The following is a 25,171-nucleotide window of genomic DNA, read 5'->3' on the forward strand; positions in this document are numbered from 1 at the left end:
AGACATGGTTAAATTGAAACAATTACTGACACGAGTTAACTTTATGCGTTCCAATGCAAAGTAGATGTGTGTGACGAATAAATAGTTACACTGAATATTCTTTTTGATAATTATTATACCAATACATGGCAAAAAAATATTATTAGATCTCGCTTTATTATTAAAACATAATACTATTAACTAGGGATTGAGCAAAATGTTCAATTCGATAATGCATCAAAGTTTGTATTAGGTATTTTGTTCTATCCGGCCTAATGCTGGATAGCGAGAATCAATAGATGTGATAGCACTTTTTTACTCTTAATGTCTCCTTGGAGAACGTATTAGCCATGCACTGTGTGGCAATATCATGACAATTGACACCATTAATGATCTTTTCCCGGGTTTGTTAATGAAAAAGTATATCCCCCATACTGCAACGTTGTAAATTGAGATCTATAATCTTGCCAGGCGTGATATATGTTACTAGGTGTATTAAATATAATTGATTTGTTAGCTGCCTAGTTTCAACCTATCATCACTTTCAGATTCCGTGACCTGCTTTCAAATACGATACGTGCAATATACGTGGCGTACAGTAGCTTATTCGCTATTGAGTCGAAATACTTACTGTAAAAGCTACTCATGTATAAGTATAATGACTATAATATTACTGTGGCATGCAGAAATCACAACTTATTCTGTAAATGTTAATTATGCCGAACCGTTACGATGGACATATATATTAGTTCAACTGATGTTTAAATATAAAAGATACATTGGTACATTCTACAATAAAATAGTCGTGTAGTCTTCCATAGCGCATAAATAAATATAAATTAAGCACATATTATAGTACGGAATGAAATCTATTGAGCAGGAAGGTGAGGAATACGATGCTGTTTTATGGCTTTATGTGTACACCAGGTCATTTTATTCATGACAACCTGGAGTTGATTTTTTGATACTACCAGTATCATGTATTTTATAAAGCTGCCATCATCGTTTCGATCTCATCGATACATCGATCACTCATGTCTCAGATCTTTTATTAAACCAAACTGTGGGGTTTAGAAATCCACATGCGTGTTATTAGCTTAGCATTGTTCGTCACAAATCATGTGAAACCGTGTTTTCAGCGTCTGATTACAAATTTGAGTAGCGACGTGTGAAATAAAATTACACATTGTTGGAATAAGATGAAGCGTTTCCCCGTCAGGGACACGTTTTTAAAATAAAAACATTCTAAAATATTAATAGTCATGCATTCATGGGCATTTATAGGTAAATGTCAAACTGAAATATTGTGAGATTTAGAAATAGTGAAATGAAAAGTTTATGGATATACGCGCCCACGTCTCAATTGCAAAAATATGTGCACGGTTGTCCAGAAAAATAGGTCACCAATTGGAAATTACAGACATATGCATGTACACCCTTGTCAACAAACAACAGGCCATGCACAATCTGTGTACTGTCCAGTCCTTCTACAATTTATATTTTAACTTATCTGACAAAACTATATACCTGAGAAGTAGCTGACAATACTACTGAATTGGAAATTGTAATTTGCCAAAGAATAACAAAGACCAGTTAAGAAATATGTATCTAAGAGACGTTTTAACGAGTGTGCGGTCGATATTGCCTTGTCAGATGATTTATTATACACTCACATGGCTACCTTTAATAGATGCGCCTGAATACATATCTATTGCGTTTTATTTTATTAATGTCTTTTATTAATATATTTAACGGAGAGCCAACAAATTCTTGTATGACCTGATATTTTCGTGTGAGCTCACTTTGTTTGTGATAGCGCTGAAATTGCATTCCAGGGTTCTATGTAATGTGTGTTCGATGTGCGGAGAATTGTGATATTTAACTAGCAATGTTCTAGACCCAGATTGCATACATAACAGGATAAAGGATATTGAAATATACTTATCATCTACCTACGCATGATACAAATCCATAACTCATTCGGAAGTTGTATTGACAGCCTAGATAAAGTCGTTAAACAACTCGTAGATTTAGATATAAGCCAAGGAAGCGACGACCAATTGGGTATATTATAATAACAATTCGGAGTTCAGAAAGAATAGGTAATTTTTTATTCGTGACTGCTACTGACACTTGCGGCGAGAAGCGTTGACCAAGAGCATGGAATCATCGTTCTGCACCGCCGAGAGCCATTCATTCCACAAGCTGACATCCGACATTTCCGTCAACACCATAGCGAAACAAAATCAGAGAAGATGCTCGATTGCACATGTCAGATAATGCATGTTTTCTCATTGCCGACCTAATTCGCATATTACCTGATGTCGTTGATGTACGACATTGGGCTTATCAGTCGTCAATGAATAGGTCAATTTTTAATTTATGCATTTACATGTCATTTGGAGGTGGTGATTATTATAAATAACGAGCACAAGGCAAATTATTGTGGTTATCTGGTCTGTAATTACCTATTTAAATTATCTATTCATTTCAATACAGTATATTTCACAATATATATCACATAATTCTAAAATTCTTATTATAAAGTAACCAATATATTCAATATTTAGCAAGCGGCCATTCATTTATCCATTGTAGGCAAACAAATTGGAACTGATGTGACTGAAATATCTTATGCTGCATAAAGATAATTTCTAAATAATTTCTAACATAACCGTACTAAAGAAGTGCCCTCATATAGAAATTTTACGAGATGTGAGATTTGAACTGATTGACATTTTCGATTCTTCCATTGACCGAAAATAGTCACAGATGCTATTTCAGAGGGCGGCACAAAGCCTCTCATGCGAATCATGGATCAATACACAACAGTTTAAAAAATCGGGTAAACAAGTCATTCGCCGCCGTCTCAATAAATAGCATCACTATTTCCTTTAGATTGTTGATGGCCGTATTCCGAAATGATACTCTCGAAAAAAAAATAATGTAATTTGAAATTTAATGAATATAAGATTGATCATATTTGAATGAAGATGATTTACCCCATTTGAACATTGACATTTAGTGTTTAATATTGACGTATATCTTCGGTCTCGTCGAGTATAAAACATATGTACAGTACCGAATAGGTAGCACTGCTCTTTGAGAATGTTAGTGTTGTTAGTTCCAGAATAATTGTACCTAATGAAAAATATTGGCCAGATGCGCCCCTAATTTTGACCTTGTCGATTACATGCTGCTAAGCTGCAGGACATCTTTGTGCAATCCCACTAACACGTCATAAGACCTTGTTGCTTCATGTTGTGACCTTGCACTACACTACTAAAAACAACCTAAAATTCTAAACGCTGTTTACTATTTATAATCTGACATTTAACATTAAACTAATTAAACATTACGTCACCCATTTCACTGATATTGTGGGTAATTGCCGTGCTCGTTTATCAGACAGTCGCTGCGGAAACTCATTTTCTGCCACGTTTATTTATTTGATCGTTCTACCCGATTCAGGAAACAGCAAAATAGGGGGCCTCATTTTTTGTTCCGAATGAACGATTGCTTTCTGACAAGCGACAAAGCGGTGAAGATTCGTGAGTTTTGCTAAGGCAAAACGAATTCGACCAAGCGATGAATGGCGTAGTTATATAACTGCATGACAAATGTCGATAGTAATTTATTAATGTAGGTGTTTAGATGGTTGTTCACCGAGTATCATAAAATTATGCACAATTTGGGATTATTTCACCCCTCCCCTATATAGTGAGATCCTTATCGTCAGTGTGAATGTTTTATCCCAAGACCAAGATTTCACACAGTCTAACTCCTTGGTACAAAAACACGTTTTGCAATACCAGCATTCTGTTGACATATTGTCTCGCGTTATTGGAGAGCGATACGTCAGTATACGGCTATACAACACGCATCTACGCACAATCGCCGGGGTGTAGGTGCTTATACAATATGCAATTTGAATATTCATAATAGCTAGGTTAATTGCAATATGCGATTATACTCATCACATACCCATTCGCCAAACGAACAAGCAAGCATTATGCTGATTATAGATGATTATAATTAATGTCTATTATTACATGTGTTATTAGTCTTATTTTAGCACAGAATGATTCCATATATTGAAGCGCACCCGTCAAATTATATTTGGCAGAATTATTATAATTAAGACCGCGTTACATAATTCCCCGTCATTAAATAAATCGCTATTTATCATACTGACGAATGGTCACGCATATTAAGCGTGGTTACGCAGCAGGACTCACGAAAGCTCTTTTTCAATATTTTATATACCTATACCTCCGGTTGTATGTTTAGATATGTCCTCATGTGGGCGCTGTTCTTGTCTGCAGGCTTAAACAGTATTTGATAATTTTGCAGGGATTGGATGAAATTGAGTCTGCTAGGGGGGATTTTGGCGCTGGCCAATTGGAAACGTCCATTTATGACTGACGTATGTTGGGTGAAGAGGAGGAACCAATTTACATAATCCGCTGCCGTCCACCTAACCTAGCGAAGCTGTGTGAGCACGGAACGTCGAGCAGCATTATCACTCGCCGAGCGGTTTGAACAGCACCACAACAGGCTGCTCTTCCAATATCGAATCATGTCAAACGCAGTTGTGAGCACATGTTTCAACAGCGCTAAAATGATCTGCCATTGAGTGTGCACATCGACGTTGAACGAAGAGACTAACATAGCCATATCACGTTACTATCACACCGCAATACATCGTCAGTTTTTAAGAGGACGGGACTTTAGAATTGTATTCCACTAAGCATTCAGCCAAGCAATCAACCGCTCACGTACAACCATGGAATCCTATGGCAACGACACTGTTTATGATATCTTTACTTTAATGGTGAATTCAACGGATAACAGAGACACTAGTGTTAAGGCAGATAAAATCATATTATCCATACTCTGGGCCATCGCGTGTGTGGTTGGCCTTATTGGTAACTCCCTGGTTATCTACGTAATACTTCGATTTTCAAAAATGAAAACTGTGACTAATACATATATTTTAAACTTGGCCATAGCCGACGAGCTGTACTTGCTGGGAATTCCGTTCAGCATCTCTCACTTTGTGATGGAAACATGGCCGTACGGGACGGCATGGTGTAAAATATTGTTGACAAATGATATAATTAACCAGTTTGCAAGTATATATTTTCTAACAGTCATGAGCATAGACCGGTATATTGCTGTCGTACACCCAGTGAAGTCTGTGAATATACGTACCCCACGAATTGCTAACGCGGTCAGTGGATGTGTGTGGGCTTTGGTCTTGATACTCGTCTCATGGTTTACAGCAGCCGTTCGATCTGATTACGATGAGAGAATGGGAAGCTATGGCTGTGGCCCGAATTGGATTTTTCTATTCGGCAACTCCACTCTTGATCAGGAGGACTGGGGGTTGGTGTTTTCTTATTTCACGTTCATGATGGGATATATCATCCCACTGCTGATTATATGCACCGCCTACATTTTAATGTTGAATCGCCTGCGGCAAGTCGGAGCGCCTGGTTCGAAAGGGAAAAAGACACGCAAGGTAACCAAATTGGTCACTGTTGTGGTAGGTGTGTTTTTTATTTGTTGGTCACCTTATTACATCCTCAATGTGGCAATGCACTATGCTGTTATGCATTCGAAGGCTGCGTTTTACAAATGGAGAATCGCGTACTACTTTGCCCAGTCGTTGGGCTATGCCAACAGTAGCGCCAATCCTATTCTCTACGCTTTTCTAAGTGACAATTTTAAAAAGAGCTTCCAGAAGGCGTTTGCATGCGCTACAGACCTCCAAATTGAAATGAGCGTCAGCCATTTTCGGAAACCTTCAAATAAAAGGAAACATCTCCGCAGTCAGGAGACGGATGTGACAAACTCGATGAATATGAAAAATTGTCAGACTCATGCTATAATGTTGAGTGACTCCCCCACCAATGGAAAACTAGGAAAAAGCGACGGAGACCCAGAGCCTGTTCAATTATAGACAACATACTGGTTATCGAATTGTTTCAGAACATGGTATCGAAAAACAATTTCTACGTTCAAGAAATCTGAAGATGCTTTAGAAATGTTGTGATTCGTACCAGTGGAGTGGCATACCATGACGGTGCTGTAAGAATGACTTTGTAAACAGATATAAATGTATCAATATGTAAATATACATGTTATATTATATTATACTTAAAGGCATAGTGTCAAATGTGCATGGTCATCAGACTAACGTTACATTTGACCCTAATATTATAGACAATGTCCACGAACAATTGAAACAGACCCCACATTACTGGCTGTGTTTCGATATTATAGAGTGAGCAATGTAAATATGGTGTTTTCGACCAAAATTAATTACTTTCATGTTTTAGCGACCCGGTAATTGCTCATTCGACGGAGTGTAAAACCTAGCATTTGGGATTTAAAACAGACATTCTTTCACTTATTTTGAAGTATTAAAATCATTTTTACAGTATTCATCTGTTTGATAGAATCCATGAACAGTTGAGCTAAGGATGGTCTCAAGTTGTCACGGAAGCTCAATAAATATCGTACACTCCCATTACGCGTTACTAAACTTGTATATAACGATGTTGTGAGACGTACACGTATTGTAATATCGTTATTTACAATTGAATGTGTCATAACGTAATACCAAATGTCTCTGGGCGCGCCCGATTCTGTACTAATTGCTATCATACTCTATACATTTTAGTCCAGTAACCGATCGTAACGGCCTCGACTTGAGCTTCTCTGACGACTATCGAGCACCCCTTAGATTGATTCAACCGTCTTATGTATAATCTCACAGCTTGATGTCAAAGGGTACATAACCCATAAACAAGCGGACTAGTTCAGTAAAAAAGACGTGAACAGTTAGTTGTCAGTGTTCTAAATGTTTCTGTAAATACACTTATTTTAACACTTCCATCATGTTTGGAAGCCCATATATTCAGCCTTGTCTGATTGCAAATCACCTGGACACTTTTAGGATTTGCCGTGAATTACAAGAGTGAACTGGAGTTTCCTTTCATGTGCACTTATTTACATTATGTGTGAAATACATGGACTTTATGCTCACGGTACTGTAATTTTGAACTTATAAATGTATAATATTGTGCCATGTATATCTGAGTACTCTTATTTATATTGATTGTGTTATATTTCTGTGATATGGCCCTTATAGATATATATTCGTGTTGTCGACTGTAAATTGTCAACATACTAGATAGAAAGAATTTATAAGAGGCGAAGTCAGCTTTCGCCTCAGATTACACAATCAGTTTTATGTTTTATTGCCATAGCAAATATGCATCATATACACTGCGTTGTACCATATCTTGTCAGTTTCATTGTTGATTTATCACAGACTAAATTATGTCACATATTCCCTGGATCTGTAACATTTCAGATGAGTTACTGCGATTGGAATTAAATTGTGTTGGTTAGATCCAATTTATAATCGAGTTGTGTCTGATTTGGTATGTCAATAAGTTCCAACATTGCTATCGAATGAATGTTTCATCGCCACTGTCGTTTTTACGTGACAGTGCTGGTTTGGGGACAAACCTCGGGAACACACGTGATTGCGCAGTACACGCAAAATAATATAACGGCATTGCGCACCTTGCCTACGAGATAATGTACAATTGGCCAGGTTATATTTGTAATAGACGAGTTGTCGAATTATTTGCATACATAAGACTGAAATAACATGTCTGAGAATTGTTTGACATGTCTGCACCCTAATTCCAAAAGGTTGACGGCAACAACTAGTTTTCCAGCGTTATGTTATAGACCTGTGTATGAAAATATGTACATGTATAACATCACGTATATTATTATGTTAGTACCTTTGTAGCAGTGCAAATCTTTCACCAATGAATTCATGGCAAGGCACTTAAAGAGATGGAATGGGAATAATATTGTGTGAGAATCCTCGCATGAATGCGATTGAACTATCTACTGCTATTCAATACAATTATGTTATTATTTACGAAACGGGTGATTTTACCAATAAATTAATATCTGTTTTTTAGGCATAATAGTAAAAGCATATACGCTTTTTTGTGTACACCAAGCATTGGGAGTGTGGTGTCATAGTTCACAGATTCATCTACGGCAGTTTGTGTTTTATCTCGACGGGGCCCGCGAGTCAGTCATTCACGAGATCACCATTAACTGGAAGACACTTTTTTATGATTATATCGAATCTGTAATGTTGTAAGGCATGAACTAATTGTCTGTCAAAGTACACAAGTACCGAACATTATGCATGCATAATATGCCAGAGTGAGCCCGGTTTGAGTTGTTTGGTGTTTATTCCTAGCAATAACAAAAAGTTTAACCTTGAACTGCAGAATATATCCTGCTGTGGTAGCATTTTTGTTTCATTATACAATACTTGAATGCAAAAATAAATAAACCTTTGAGCGGACATTATATTACAAAATACAAATTACGTGTGCTATACTAGGGTTCTTGTTGCTAGGAGACGAAAATATTCGTATCTTAGAAGGGGAAATATTATAAGTATTTCTTTCGGCCATTGTTCTAGATTGCAGCTGGATTGAAAGGTTGCGTAAATTATACACAATAGATCGATAATTGCAAGAGACGCGTGCAGTCAGAATAAGAACTCCTAGATGTACGATAATCCGTTCAACCTAGTATATATAATTGCACATAACTATAGCTTAGTAATATATCATTAAGTATAAAACGCTCTATTTAATGACAGAACATACATTTGATTATTTTAAATTAAAACAATTTATAACTTAATATAAATGTCAGGCATATTACGAACATTCAAACCCATCACATTAATAGAATAGAATAGAATAGAATAGAATAGAATAGAATAGAATAGAATAGAATAGAATAGAATAGAATAGAATAGAATAGAATAGAATAGAATAGAATAGAATATATTAATTTACTGCACTTGAAGTTGTGAGTTCGAGATCACTTCTGTGTAAAGAAGGAAAAAAAAACAAAACAAAAATATTGTACAACAGATGCGAATAAATGTTCATCACTTAGATTGTTCTGATGAATATGATTGTATTCATTACAGTATGTTCGGTGAATACATTTAGACATTCAAAGTGATAACATAGCAGTCTGCCTTCTGTCGAGACAGATAGGCATTTGGAAAGTGTGTTGTGTAGGGTATGCAAATGCGTTCCAACAAATCTTGACCTATTCGAGTCGGGGTGTATCTGATAGATGGTGAAAGATTAGCTATGCTGAAGATGTCTCCACTAGCAACCCAAAAAACACAAAGGATTGATCTACGTAATTTTACATGGACAACCACCACTGTTGATTTGTTTTGCAGCTGGGTAAAAACAAAAAACTTCACGACGGTCTAAACCCATCTCACGTTCCCTGTTGGTGGGTGAGTAAAGATGTTCCTTACATGAACATGTATGATTCCAGTAGTTGCATTTGTAAGTCAGATTGATCATACATCCATCGGCCAATTGGTCATTCGCAATTGGATATTATTATTGCCACCCACGCTTTACTGTATGAAAAAAATAAGTCTGACAAATGTAAAGTGTTATAGGCAAATAATGAATCTAACGTTACCATGTCGGCAAATTGATCGATTATCACCAATGCTATAAAGGTTACACGTCAGGGATATAGCCGATTGAAAATCTTTCTGAGCTATTTTTGCATGACTCATTTGAATATAAATTTTCGAAATCGACATCAATCTGACAACTAAATATCTAATTGCAAACTGTGTACACTATTGATGCACACGTTTCCGTGATGCAACGTGTCGGATACTTTGACCGATATACGATCAGCACTTTGTCCTCAGTTGTACGTTTTGTAATTATACCGACGATTAAGGAAATTGACCTTGAGAAAGTTTCTCATCACAAATCGAGTATAATGTATGGCGTTAGAATTACGTCCCAATTAGCAATGGTCAAAAACAGTTTAGACAGCGACCGTTTACGGCTTTCATTTCTTTGATATTCCACATTAATGTCCAACATTTACGTTAGTTACGGTATTCAAAGGAGACCATGAACTTTCAGTATTAGTAAATGGTACCTGCGTCATACAGGGATATCATTTCTGTTACTATTGATTTCTCGGTGGAAATCCTTTATCAGAAACTCATCACTAAAAGGAATAAATCAATCGATAGCGTCGAAGATTGTCATCAAGTTGGATTTGTTTCAGAAGGAATTAGATCATTTGTGTTAGAACACCTCACTAGTGCCAGCCTCTCACATCATTGTTAATTAACAAGCTCGCATTGATACGACATATCTCATATGGATAGATTTTTGTCAATAATATTCAATATTAGTTTGCCCATCATGTAAAATAAATCGATTATATTTATGTACCGCCCACGAGATATGAATATCAAAATATGAGTGGAAAAAAAAGTTTTTTTTTTTTCTTTTCTCACACCAAGTATATTTAAGGTAATGAGGCTTATTGATTGTGAAACACATTTTTTGTGTTGCATGGGCGAGTACATGGATGAAAGAAACTGAAAACAGACAGGTGTTGATGTACTCACTGAATATGCACCACATCGAGGCTGACTGCTATGCAGAATCTTGTCATCACTAATACAGACCTCGGCAGAATGGTAAATACTTTTCTAAGAAAGAAAATCGTTTTCTCATTCCTTATAAATTGGTGACGCGTGCCAATTTAAAGGTAATCAGTAATTAGTTCAACAATCTGGATAGCCCCAGGAAGAACAAAGATGGGCGCATTCGTCTTGTTTACGGTCAGTGACTAGCATCGTTATTCATTACTCTGCGGGATGTGTCTTATATGTTCCTAGTAATTTGTCTGCCCCCGTATTTATCTTGTGATGGTTTGCACGCTGCACCGTTTTCAAACTCTAAATGATCTTCCTTACCTTACGGGTTGATTTTCTTGTCGCTCATTATAACATATATCATTTATAGATATAGAACCGTGCACACACAAAGGCTTGTCATTACTGTGATTTAGCAAGCTGTACATCTACGATGTGAAAAGAGTGTAGAGACTGAAAGAAGGATGACTTCATCGCACACTTGAGAATCAGCGGTTTATTTGCTGTAAAATCAGGCTGAGAAATGGATCTTCTATCGCAGTCGATGGTTGCGATTTCGTTGATTTACGGGCTCATTTGGTGCAATTTCAATAGCTAGTGATTATTAGGGCTGCACTGAAACGTCTTCGACAGTGTACCGAGTCTTCACGTCACAGCATAAATCAGTGGTATGAACTCGTAAGGATTCTCTATACCGACATGATAAGGATCGCGTTTTATCCTAACTGTGATGAAATTGCACTTAAGTTGCAGCTGTTCTGCTAATCGCACTTATGACACCTATTTACTTAATCCGTATATTGGAGAACCGGATTAAGTTATATATATATATATATAAAAATTTTAATGCGTACAAGCAAAGATATGAGAACTCTCACAAACTTCCAGGAACACAACACCTACAAATCATTTGCGATTTGTTTTCAGTATCAACCACTAAATACCTAACACTGGATTTATAGTCTGGTCATCGTCTTTTATTCAAATGAATACGGTCTACTAGGTACGTCGTTTGCAGCTGATTGCATTTGTGAATACTGCCTTGTGATCGGTGATGATATGCGTTGAATACTGATGTGTAAAACATTGTAGACTCTATATCGTTGTAAATGATTGTGTACAACTTATTCACTTTAATTGTTTCGACGCATATTGTGATTTACCACCGAGGGTTGCAACACAATTATATTATAATGGTTTTAGACTTAGGATATCTACAAAAGTATCAACAAGTGATGATAACAGCACAATCAGCAGGTGACGTTGAAAAATATATGAGGGGGACGGGTATATGTGCAATTATTCCAAAGCTTATATATAATATGATATCAACTAAGATTAAAAATCACCACATCATACTTATGTTGTATGTTGCATTTGTTGTTATGCTTCATTTCGTCAGTATTTCCCTGAATATAATCAGAAACCTTGTTTTTATGGGTGTGTTAGTTGTCAATATTTTAGTAATATTTATTAGTTTCGTCATATGAATGACAATCAATAATCGTCTACGTTTTCCACAGTACCGATGCATGTTGGAGCGTACTCGAAAAAACACACACACACAAACACGTGTTTTTTATTCACACACTTGTGGCTTCACATTATTAACCTTTCAGAGCCCACCACTCTAATTATCAAAATAAGTGCAAACATTTTATTTCACATAGTCTTTCTATCTTCAGTCGGTTTAAAAACGAGAGTGTTATTAAAAATATAGACTGGGTAAAGTAGTATATGCAAATTCCAGATCGCACCAAAACATTACACGTTGCCGTTCATATATGTTTTATACTTAAATATGTACAGTAATGACTGTCGATTTCGAAGAGGCCCTACTGTAGAATCGTCAAAATTCTCAACAGGAAAAAAAACGCAATGAAGGAGATACTATTACAGTTACTATTACACAGTTTTTGTGGACGAAATCGTTTATAAATCACGTTCTGGGGTATCATCAAAATATAAATATTTAATTATATTACACCCGGTAATATTATTTTATTTTATGGTCACAAAAATGAAGTTTTCTGCCTAGAGATGTAATGCTGGATCGAAAAATGAATAATAGTAGAACATTACGTACATCATTGGGGGATGGATTGTTGGTTGTGGTGCAACCCGTTTTGAAATCGCATCGGTATTGTCGCATTTGGAATGTACACAACGAAGGTTACGATTGAAGAAAGCCTTGTCTAATTTGTCTACGAGCGAATGTAATATCTCCATTATTACGCGAAAAATGTGGTCTTCCTTCTCGCGGGTCTCATTACAGTCAAAACGGCGTTCTTTGTTGGGCGGCAGACGAACGTACATACGAGTACAGTGCCAGACAGAGACATTCCGCGCTAATAAACTCAGTTGCTGGAAACCTAGTCCGAACTGTTATAATGAGGTTTCGATTTACAGCACCTTGATGACAAGGAAATGCATTGTGAGAGAGAAAAAACGACTGTACACATTTCCTGGTCCCTATACGGCTTCATCCACCATCTTCTAAGAGACAACAAATCCTTTGAAACACGTTTAGTTTATGAATATGAGTGGGTTTTCTTTTTTACTGTGGGTGGAGCATTTTTGTAGACCTTTACAATTGACCTTTATTTATTCCTAATGACTCAAATAACAGAAAGCGTACGACCGTAGATGATATATATTTTTCGTACCAGCTCTACAGTAGAACACATTTCATCCTGACGTATAATTCACAAAGATAACAACGATCGATCAATTGAACTAAAAACAAACCGTAGAACAAATAAGACATGCGTTAATGTTCTGATGCAAGATGAAGATGAGAAACCAACAAATAAATATGTTACGTTCTCACATTCAGCGTGCACAGCAGGGAAAGTGAGTTTTACAGTCTTATTCCAGGACACATGTTGATTTTTACGAGAGAATACGTGCTAAATTGGATTTATGTGGGTTTTTTTCCCTGCCCACTGTACATTTTACTTCTGTCGAAGAAGAGAACAGGAAGTATCATAGTGCTTCTTTTAAAGAGTTACAATTTACAGGAGCCCATAGGTGCGTACACATTTTTAAATTCTTATTTGTGTTGGTTTGTTCAAATAAGTGAAATAACATTTACCAAAATACTACATGGCCCCAGCGCGTTCCCTCACACAAAGGATGATGTGATGTGAAAGTGAAGATAGTTACGGGTCTTGTTTTTATCGACAAGATATATAAACCCTAAGGTAATATCAAACGCATATTGAATACATGAAGGCAATATTACTATTGATTTCTTTTATAAATTTCAATAATGGTCTGTAAAAACCGCCTTGTCTGCGTTGATTGCATGCTAAAGTGAGTCTTCGAAACACGGATATGCATAAGCTCGTGTACACTCCAAGTTTACTTCAAGTTACGTGTTTTCTCTGAATGAAAACATTATTTCTTTGTAGCTTTTCGATGTATTTTTTTAATGCAAAATTCAACAACTTTGCCGTGGTTGGTTCAGGTGTTTTGACACCTGGGATTTTTCAGTATATGCTGTTGCATAATTACTAAGATTATCAAGAACCAAGCAATTTACTTTCTTTCTGGCTATACAAACAAAACATGTCGAAAATACAAATCCCTTGCTTGTAAGATCAGTAAGTGTATTATTTAGTAATTAGAAATGGTACGGGATAATCTTGATTATCCGCATGCCCGAAGAGCTAATCCCCAACCGTTGGCAGGTATTATATCTGCTGTCGACAAGAGTGAGAGCCGTCAGGGGACTGTTGCAGACAAGAAGGTGTGGTAGAGCAAAACCTCAGTACACAACATGGGAATTGGCGACTCGTGTCCTGTAACATGCTACTACTAAAAGTTCTTTTGCTGTTGGCAATGTAGATTCTTCAAAGCGAAGACACTTATTAGTTATGTTGTCACCATTCTGTTCATTCGTGCTTACAGTCTCAGGTGGGTGTCTCGATTATATATCTTTCTATGAGGCGGCAATTTGATAAGATGAATTCGGCGACGTAAATGTCAGGACTACAATAAAATAATGATGAAACAACTTGCTTTTCATTACTACCCGATGCTGTCTCTGTCATACTTTCGCAATTGAAAAAGAATGTAATGAACTATGAAATGCAAATCCCATTGGAAACAGATAACTGAACTGGTGGAAATATGCATATCCAAATATTAGGCGATACTGTTTATAATGTGTCCTCTGAAAATATTTTAAAGAGGATATTCTAACCCAGTGATCGAGCATTTCAAATAGATTCCAAGGACAGATGAGACACCAAAATTTGATGGGTGACAGTGATCGATGTGGAAGTTAGGACAATTTTCCGTTCAATCGGCTGTAACCTAGATATTTACAATACGTGATTCATTTTATTTAACGCTATTCAGTATGCACATACGTACAATGGACAACAACTCTAGCCCATTTCCATTCATGACCACACAAACCAAGCTGACCCCGTCTCATGTGTTTCCATAAAACAACATTCAACGGCTCGTAATTGCAATATTAAATTATATATATGCCACGGAATCAATGGCAATGTCGCAGGATAACACAGCAATCCTATCTAGAGTAATCATTATTTTAACCAAATAGTCCATACTGCAATGAACATGGCCTAGAACAAAACTTATTAAACTACGGGTTTATTTGAGTTTTGTAATGTTTTTTCGTATCGCATTCAGCATATATGTTGGGAGAGGTTTTGATTTCATAGATGCGTTTGTACGAGGGTGTTTATTGGCATGATGGCTACCATTACTCTACAAAGCAGCACACAATGAAATATACGGATTGCTGATATTCTTCACACTCTACATTATCAGGTCACATCATTAAATATAATATAAAATATACAGTAGGTAGCGAACCTTTATCTTTATTTCTCTATTTACAACCACCGCATGTCGCGTTTGAACACCAATGCAGTGTGTTAGCGAGCTAGCAATGTAGCCTTCAGACAAACGTCCGGCGCCTGCCTTTAAAATTGGAAAAACTACTACGTGAGTTTATTCCACCATCAGAGCCGGACGCTCTTGGAAGATACCATTATTTTGAGGTGTCTACGGCCTTTTGAAAATCTTTTATAAAGAACAGTATTTGTGTTATTGTTATTAAGATTTTATTATAATCTTTTTTCAAACTGTCCGCCATACAGAAAGTAGACATACCTCCAATGAAATATTCTAAACGTTTTTTTCGGTGCGTTTTAGAGTTAAAATGGAAAACAACCGGAGGTAAAATTTCTCCTGTTTAGCCTGCTTCAGGAACTGAAATAAATATCGGAAATAATTATTAACGCTAAGTTCACTGTCTGGTAAATATTTGCACGTTATCGGTGCACTGGATTATCGTCGGCGCCGCAATTAAAATACTGGACGCTTGTCTCAAAGCAACATTGTTAACTTACAAGCAAATTTGCTCGCTAACACGCTGTATTGGCATGGCGATAGTAACACATATCTGTACAATGCATTCAATTCTCTTCAACAAGAAGATACCAGCCACAGTATTGATATCATGTGTTATCACATGAAGTTGGGCCCATCACACTCACAATGTTGTATCATATTATAACTGTACTCAATACAACACGGCAAAACAAATCGACATCTAGGAACAGACCATCATCATTAACATTATAGGAAAGATGTTATGAAGCAGAACATCGTTAACAGTTTTCTGTGACTACGCAATCATGTGATGGACAATTTGAAATAATAATTACATCTAGCGTTACTTATATGGAAGAAAACAATCATAATCTAATTCACACTTATAATCATCCTAGCGTTGCTTTTGAGACGATCTACACCAGTACTTAGTTTGCGTATGGAACAAATCTATCTAGCGCTGATTATATGTGGATAAAATAAGATAAATTTAACGATGTATACCAGGCAAATCTATATTATTTTATCGTGTGTTTCTCTCGTAATGGAGACAAAGCAATCGACGTAATCGGTATCCTTAGTAATCCTGGCTATTATGTCCACGGTAGATAAATACATATTTCCCGTGTTGGAAACGTAATAAACGAATGCTAGGTAACCAAACGATGTGTTGGATATAAATTATTATATACGATGTCATCTCAATAAATCGCCCCATTAAAACATATTACAGCTACCGTTTACCTTTAATACACTACTCTGAAATTAATTTTGAACTTTGCTATTGTTGATATAAACATGTAGTGAACTACGAGAATTAGTATTCTGTTTCCGGTAATTAAATTATACCATATTGCTTAATAGAAGCTTCACACCCAGAATGATTACTGTGTGGAACTAACAAACCAAAATATTAAAAATCTTCAAAATTTATGTTGTGTCTAGCACGATGGGAAATCAAGTCGTTTTCATACCACGAATTATGAAGAGAATATACAAATAGCATAACTGTTTTGTTTTTGGAAGGGTGCTTTTGTTGTTTGTTTGCACCCAATGGACATCACAAATATATTTCAATTAGATTTTTGAAGGTCAAACTAGGCCAATTGACATAATATTGATGGGCATAGTGTATGCCTTTCATCATAACTATATGTACTGGGTTTTAACTAGCAACCTTGTAAATTAATGACATTTCGATGTTTTTTTTATCGCACTACTATTCAACACTACACACCAAATACCCGTTCCCGTATATCAGAACATGGAACAATTGGCTACGTGTGTTTGAATTGTTATTCCTAAATTGAAGAAGTAATGTCAGTGTAATTGCGATAGCGTAATGCCGGCATCGGGTCTCACACATAGTTTTCGTGATCAGTCACGCAGTGTACACCATCTTAGATATATCGTGTGATTCACAATGTAATCACTGTGGTAGTATATTGGCTGTCATGTCATTACGTGCAGCTGCCGTCGTTTCAATTTCGAAATAACTATCCTTGTAGAATATCATGTCTGGATTGATGCTCTAAATTCTGCTTAATGAGCCCCGCTTGGGAGTATGGATGCCTATTGTTATCTTACAAGCTATGATAGGATATAGGGATGAATTATTTCAAATTACAATTGTGTACTTCTCTATTCTACACATCTTCGTCTGTTACTGCCTGCTGTACAAGTCAAATAATTCGTTAAATGTCCAAAGCGATGATGGCTGGGGAGGGGACGAGTTGCAATGCTTAAACATGAAGTACTCACTTTGATAACGTATATACAACTGTTTTACATTACAAGATGGCCAACTGCATGATTGAAGCCCCGCAGACAGGGACAGGTAATGCAATATGTGTGTTTGCTTGCTGTGATTGAGATTCGGCGTGGCAGACCTTTTCCCGATTAGCGAAATTGAATTTATTTTAGGTACAATCTAATACCATTGCAAACATGGAGTTGCTGATGATTATATGTATTAATGACATTCAATACCTTGAAATAACAAACAAAATTGTGTTTCACATATAAGTACATTAGAACTGGGCGGTACCAGATCGCTTGGGAGATCACGGTGTGTGTAAGTTTCTAATGTCTTTACTTTAAGCGGAAGGTATTTTTCTAGCAAGACGGCACTATATATAAATAAGGTTGCCCAGAGCAACCAAGACACTATATTTTGTACGTTTAATTAATCATAAAAAATGTTCTTACTCAATCTTCTCCGCTGTAATCCTGACACTCGGGAGAAAAATTGAATTTAGTTAGTGTACGTCGTTTACAGGGAAATGAATCCGTGTCTAAATCCGTATAGCCTTTGATATCTGATCGAAATTAGTCTGTGATGAAATATTATCGGGAAGTGCGGGGTGATTCGATCCAAAGTACCCTATGATGTTATAGTACGATGTTTTAAACAGAAAATCATATTTCGTGTTGGTACATTCGCGTATAAGTGTCTGCTAGGCGGACATTTGTTTAGGGTACTGATTTTTTTTACGAGCGTGGTTTGTGTCCCAGACTGCGTGCATATGATTCAATTTTAACATCGCATATATTTACAGATTTCCTTATTTCAAAATATTATTTATTTATGTTTAAAAAACACACTATATTTTCAACCCTCAAACTAAGTAAACTGGTTATACTAGGTATGCCTCGTCTGTACCTATCAGATTGTCCCTGTTATATGACTGCTGACACAACTCTCCAAGATTATACTGTATTCAATATCGTGAACACGCATCCATACCTCATCACATGGCTTATAATGTTGCTGATATCGCCAGTAATGTCAAAACTACTGACCTGGTATTTATAAGGAGCACATGCTTTGACATTGTACTAATATGTTGTTAGGGTTTGTGAAAACGTATACGTGCTTAAATTCATTGTCATACACAAGCTGGCACTATCACACTTGTATGTTGATCCATGCCCACATTGAATATACTGAGTATATTGAAGTAATATGTGGCACGTACTGTTCGACTACGCACGTCAGTACTACTTTTATCAATAATCATAGAGGATGGACAATGTTTTGTTCCTATCATATAGAGCTGTTGGTAGTGCCAGCGTGCATGTCTCAAATATTGGCAATGTGATGAGTGATATTAAAACCGGTGCTTATACATACCACTACGCATTAAAACGGATTTGTGTTCAGTCACTATTATAACACGTAGTTAATAGGATTGTGAGGTGTGATATTTTTATACTAAACTGCAAACTGCTCCGCCCGTTTTCAAACAACAACATAAAATGGAAACCCTCTCGCATATATTGAATGAATTTAATCTTTCATAGTAATCGAGGTGCGAAAGTACGCCATAATTTCATATACCTCTGTGTAGTTATATGTGCTGATCTTTGAAGAACCTTTCCCTAGGGTGATATGAAGTACAAGTCATCGCAGTTGTAGGCGTAACGGCGAAGATGGATGCCAGGTAAACCCAGATAACATAAGTATAACTTACAAATACCAACTTTCTAATATACTAACATCTATTGCATTATTCCCAAATAAGAACGACAGTATCTTTACAGTGGCGGGGAAAAGATTAACGACATTCGGGCTGTATCATCGTGTTAAACTACAAATCCTGCTTAAGGTAAGTCTTGACAACCCAATATAAAAAATGAACGCCATAAGTGACAGAATCTATGGCAGACAATTATATGATTCTCGGTTGACCTGTCTCTGGTAAGTAAAACGGTTTATTGTTGAGGTCAGCTCACAGTCAGAGATGCGTAATCATTCATTCCGACGCAATGAAGCGGTGTAGTGAGACTTTATTTTCATATTAAAATGAAGAGTTTTTAAAAAGTCCACGAAGGCTAAGAATTATAATAAATTTAGGTGAATGAAATACATATTTTATTTCTCCAATATTTGTTTCATAGCAATTGCTATTTAAGTAAAGATTAACAAAGATTAGATGATTTTATGACAATTAGATCTCCAGCAATGATATCATCCGTAATAATTGTTATGCAAATAACAGTTTGCACAAGACGTGTTGCTTATTTCAAATAGTAATTTCATTTTTTATAAATTGCATACGTGAATTACGTGCAAGTTATGAATTTGTTAATGCCATGCGATAGGATACACATGATTTGTTTTGTGAGTGAAAAGGCTAGTGGACATAAGTGATAGAGATGAGTGTCACAGTACATTTTTTTTCAGAGTGCAATTTAACTGCAGTTTTGCCGAAGTGAGCAATCTGTTGTTGATTCGTGTTTACCATCCAATATATTACTTCTCACTTTCCATATTAGAATGTTCATCGCCGACAACTGACTAGTACATGTTATCATCTCCGGTATTGTCCAACATACAACCCAGAAATGGACGTTGTGGTGGAATCTATAACGCACAGGCTGCTCGCGGGCGATTACTCAATTGTTTACTCTGCGTGAACAATTAGTAATGTAACATTTGGTGCATACTGACCTGGGCCATTGTCTGTTTGTTTTAGTATTTACTTTACTCGTGTAGATCGTACTTGTAATCCACCGCCACGGCTGGAATTAACGCTGTGACATTTGTTACTTTTAGTATTCAAGGTTAATCACGTGCGGTAATTATTTTCGGATTTTCAATCCTGATTTAATTAGGTTTCATGTTGAGCCTACTTCAATTCATAGATCAGCTGCAGCAATTTGACCCGGAAATACATTGTCGGATATGCGCGTTCACTGACGGTTAGCTTTAATCCAATTTAGCGTCCGTTTATAGGAAAGCCATTCCCACCATCAATTTAACAAAAACGAGGGGCAACACAATATTGTAATTTCATTTAGGAAAGTGGTTTATTTGCCAGCCTAGTGTTACAAATCAAGAAATTGTTATTTTTTTTAGCATCCATTTTCTACCTAGGTAAGCATTATGATTTCAGCATCGTCAGTTTTACAGGATAGTGAGGTTCACTTCATTTCAGACTGTCCATGCGTTATTGACGTCGTCAATTACTACTGTAGCCCGCATAACGTTAGGCATCTTTAATCGTGTAGTAGCATAATAAATGTGCCATCCCTTTGCCGTTAGTCCTGTCATCTGTACATGACATGGCATCAAACGCTAATAATCAATAACCAATCCTGCCAATGCAATTACATCAATGGCAAGACTGTATCAAATCCAAAAATATTACAAACGAAACATGCACAGAATAGGTTTAGTGATTGACAACCACGGTCGACTGACTTGTTGTTGCTATTAAATTATTCCGAGTGAGCTTGCACGGATCCTTCTTATTCCGTACTCGTATTCTACTTGGTGGCGTGACGAGAGACTCATATCCCACGTGTGGCACTACAGTGCTTTGAGGTGGAGAGATACGCGGCACAACGGGGATTTGCTACTTTGCTGTAGCAGTTATACAATGATCTAGCAACATATTCTGAATATGAAATTATCAAACCACTAATAGTTGTCATTTAATTCAGTAAATCATTCTCAGAATAGAGCCGACACTAATAAATCCCCGAGTGTACGTGCTGAAGTTACAAGTACTATGACGTATTACATGGCATAACATAATTTCTTTATCTACATGAGAACAGAATAGACATTTGATTAATTGAAAGCTATTGGACGTACATAAATAACGTGGATTACGTCATAGATTACTGGGTAATTGAACGTTTTCTCTATTGTTGACTTACAATAACCAACACAGTAAGTACGGTCCCTGAGGTCAATTATTTAGTCTCCGCTGTCGGAAACCCGCATTCACGGAAATGTGACTTCCCCATAATTCATTGCCGAGTCATTTCGTCTCCTTTTTTAAAAAATAAAAAAAATGTATATTTGTAAAGAATATATTAATAACTAGTCTGAAAATTAATGTTTTTTTTCAAAGCATGATCACGCATAATTCATCTGACTGAGTTGATAAATTGGCACCCAAGTGTGACACCTATCTACTGCACTGTACATTTTCTGAAGAAGAAACAAACAACAACTTCTTTCCCCTCATTTATTATGCCTTAAATTATTAATAAGGAGATAAACCACGCATGGTGATGAACAGGGTGTTTTGTGTTCTTTTCCAAATGGATGGTTCATATAATATTTAAAAGACATATTCGTAAGCACTTAGCTGAAAGGAAAGTAACAAGTTGACCCGAGTCATATATCGTAATTCCGCCATTTTAACAATGTGTCAAGTTGTCTACATGTCTAGATTAAATTTCACTTAATTACTGAATATTGCATACAATAAATAGTCAGTTGTCCGAATATGAAACAGTATATTTTGCGTATGAAACATTAGGTCTTTTTTATTATTTGATTAACGTAATTACTTAATTTGTCTTATGTATATGCGGACATTGTTTGGAACTTATAATTAATTTAAACGAGAACTTTCTGTATTTAAGTTCATGCAGACATTTTATTTACTAAATGAGGGCACTATGGGTTTTATTATATTATTGATTTGGGCTCAAGTCATCAACTTTTTTTTACTATAGGTACTTTTTTTACAGTACTCACTTACATTCCCTAATAATTTATGACGAACATATATTAACTACATATGTTGTTTTATAGTATGAAATAGTATTTTTTGAAACCAACGTTGAATGGTTCAGAACTTATCATTCTCATGGATGTATTTGCGCGAACAGTAGTTTAGTGACAATATTATTTTTTATCTATTTTTTATTTATTTTTATCATATCTGTTTTGATGGTGGCCAATTAATTACGTTAATCTGACCAATGAGTATTTAGAGTTACTGAGTAATCGTTACTACGAATAAAAGAAATATCAAAAAATTGCCCTTCAAAACATGTTATTAACTTTTGTTGACTGAAATAAAATGTCAGAAAATAGAAGAGGTAGAGAAGCAAACGGCAAAGCATCGACACTTCATTTTTTCTCTGAACTTTACGAACAAAAGAACAAAACAAAAAACATATTGTAAATCCTAACTCTACGGTTCGGTGGCAGTAAGTTACCTTATGAATTATCTGTGTAGTCACATTTGTAGTCATTATAACAGACTGTTTGATGATAATATACGCATCGTGATACTTCATGCATGATACTTCTCACAGCATATATTTATTCTGTAAATTCTGTGTTAATACATGTACATGAACATAATACATAACTGCGCTATTCAAATTGAACACACATCGTCAGGCAATATAGTTTGGTAACACCCAAATCTGTCCCCGATTGTATACTTTATTATATCTTTACGATAACTTATCTACGGGTTATCGCCACTACTCATATACATGCCCGGTCAGTAGAGTATTGTCTCAAAGCGCATGGTACGCGGCTTATTCACACACTTTCATAGTCGATACGTATTGGTCCTCCTCATAGACGACACTTCAAAAGCATAGCTACTCTACACACGCGATTTGTCTATTTTAACATCGTATATTTAATTACAATGATATTAACAGTATTTGAATTATTGACTCACTCCAATTGTATCAATCCGCCATTCGAACATAAATTTGAGGCATGTTTTTTGCACAATTAAAACAATTAAGAATATAAGCATGCAACAGATTACAAAATCGTATTGCGAAAATGTCATTTTGAAGAAAACGTAAAGGTATTACCCAAATTGTCTTCTTATTTGTCACCTCATTTCAGAACACAATTGTATAGAATAGATAATGATGTGGTAGCGATAATACGTCAGCAGCAAATGTTGGTTGCGACAAACGGTGATATGTACAGTTTGCGATAGATCCATTTCATAGATTGCCTTTCGGAATGAATAACTAAGAACATACAACATACTACAACCTAAGTCAACATTATGCTTTACTATTACCATGACAGTTTCACCGCAAATATTAATGTTCGCTGAAATATCACGTTTCAGTACACATCGCGCTGTTACAATAGCATATTACTATTATAATATAATATTATTATGAACAGTACTAGTTCCTTATACCAGTATTGAACAGGAGCTTTTCACCTGAACTACGTGTTTCTAGATTTAAACAGTAAATGTACTTTACATTCAGTTAACGTTTTCTCAGGCAAACATAATTGTTCTCAATGTCATGAGTACAAATTCTCTCCTGGGATGCATTGAAGTGTGTCTTTTCTTTTAAATTTTGAAGAAAGTGAATGCCTGGCTTAGATCTGGAGGACAGATCGCTAAGTTTCGTAAACAGCAAGTTTTATTTGATCTTGGGAATTTGTGTAATCGATGCGTGTGATCTGATGTTAAAATTGATTGTGAGAACATAGAATTTCATTTTGAATCAACAGTAATTTTCCCCACAACCTAACAATTGCTTTGACTCTGAATAAAATATATGCGATACGTTTTCATTGATCTTGTCAATGAGTAAACCGTGAATGTCTTTACTACCCCATTCTCGAGTAAACGCGATACCGGAGTAAAGTGACTTCCGATCGTGTACGGCTACAGAAATTCAAAGTGCAACAATCGTAGGCTATTACTAGGGTCAACCATATTACCATTACCATTACCATATCGTCCATCTAGGTCGTCTCTAGCTGATCAGTCATAATTGTAAATCGGATTTTGCATATTGCCAAATGATCAACAATTGGATAACGTCAACCACAGCTTTTGAATAACGAACGAGATTTTTTCGCTTAATAATAGATTAATAGAGTCATTATAAACTCGAATTGTCAGTAAAGCAACGACTTTACAACTACATCCATCATATACAAACATATTTATCTGTCAAATAATAGCCACCAGCAAACAGGTGTTTCTCATTAAAACACTTGTTTGACAATTACATCGTTTTTAGATTACATCGTTTAGGGTGTTTATGTTCTATTTCAGATTGTTACGTGCAGGGGGCATTCAGCTGCGTGGCCCATGGCTGGTATTGTTCTCGCTCAAACCCATAAAACATTTCAGTCTCGGTTTGGGTTTACTTTAGTAAACCGGACACACAAGCGTTTACTACATTATATTAACAGAATTGTAACGCATTTCTGACAGGTCTACATACCCATTAAGTCATACAGATGATCGTGTGACGGGATATGACTGACAAATGTAGATAGACATACATGTGTTATCAATAATTTGTCTTCTGCTTTGATTACCGGACCATTGTTTGTCTATACACAATGAGTCACCATGGCAACGCAGAAAACTATGATTAAATATGAGAATTTCATATCATAAAAAATCGCTTTTGCGAATGACTCCACGTTATCCCCGTACGATAAAGTAATCTCCGGATTAAAGGACCGCCTGGGCGTCAGTGGGTGATAGATCGCGGAAT

The 25,171-nt window shown here is 36.1% G+C and overlaps 1 protein-coding gene across 1 annotated transcript; it reads left to right on the forward strand.

The window, feature by feature from the left end:
* The first annotated feature begins 4,507 nt into the window (after positions 1-4,507).
* On the forward strand, positions 4,508-7,407 carry LOC100377609 (somatostatin receptor type 2-like). Its single transcript, XM_002731763.2, has one exon. It carries the CDS (start codon positions 4,766-4,768, stop codon positions 5,942-5,944), a length of 1,179 nt encoding a protein of 392 aa, XP_002731809.1. The 5' UTR covers positions 4,508-4,765; the 3' UTR covers positions 5,945-7,407.
* The last annotated feature ends 17,764 nt before the right edge of the window (positions 7,408-25,171 follow it).

This window comes from Saccoglossus kowalevskii, chromosome 8 (genome assembly GCF_978046115.1).
Source record: "Saccoglossus kowalevskii chromosome 8, keSacKowa6.1, whole genome shotgun sequence".
NCBI classification, from domain to species: domain Eukaryota; kingdom Metazoa; phylum Hemichordata; class Enteropneusta; family Harrimaniidae; genus Saccoglossus; species Saccoglossus kowalevskii.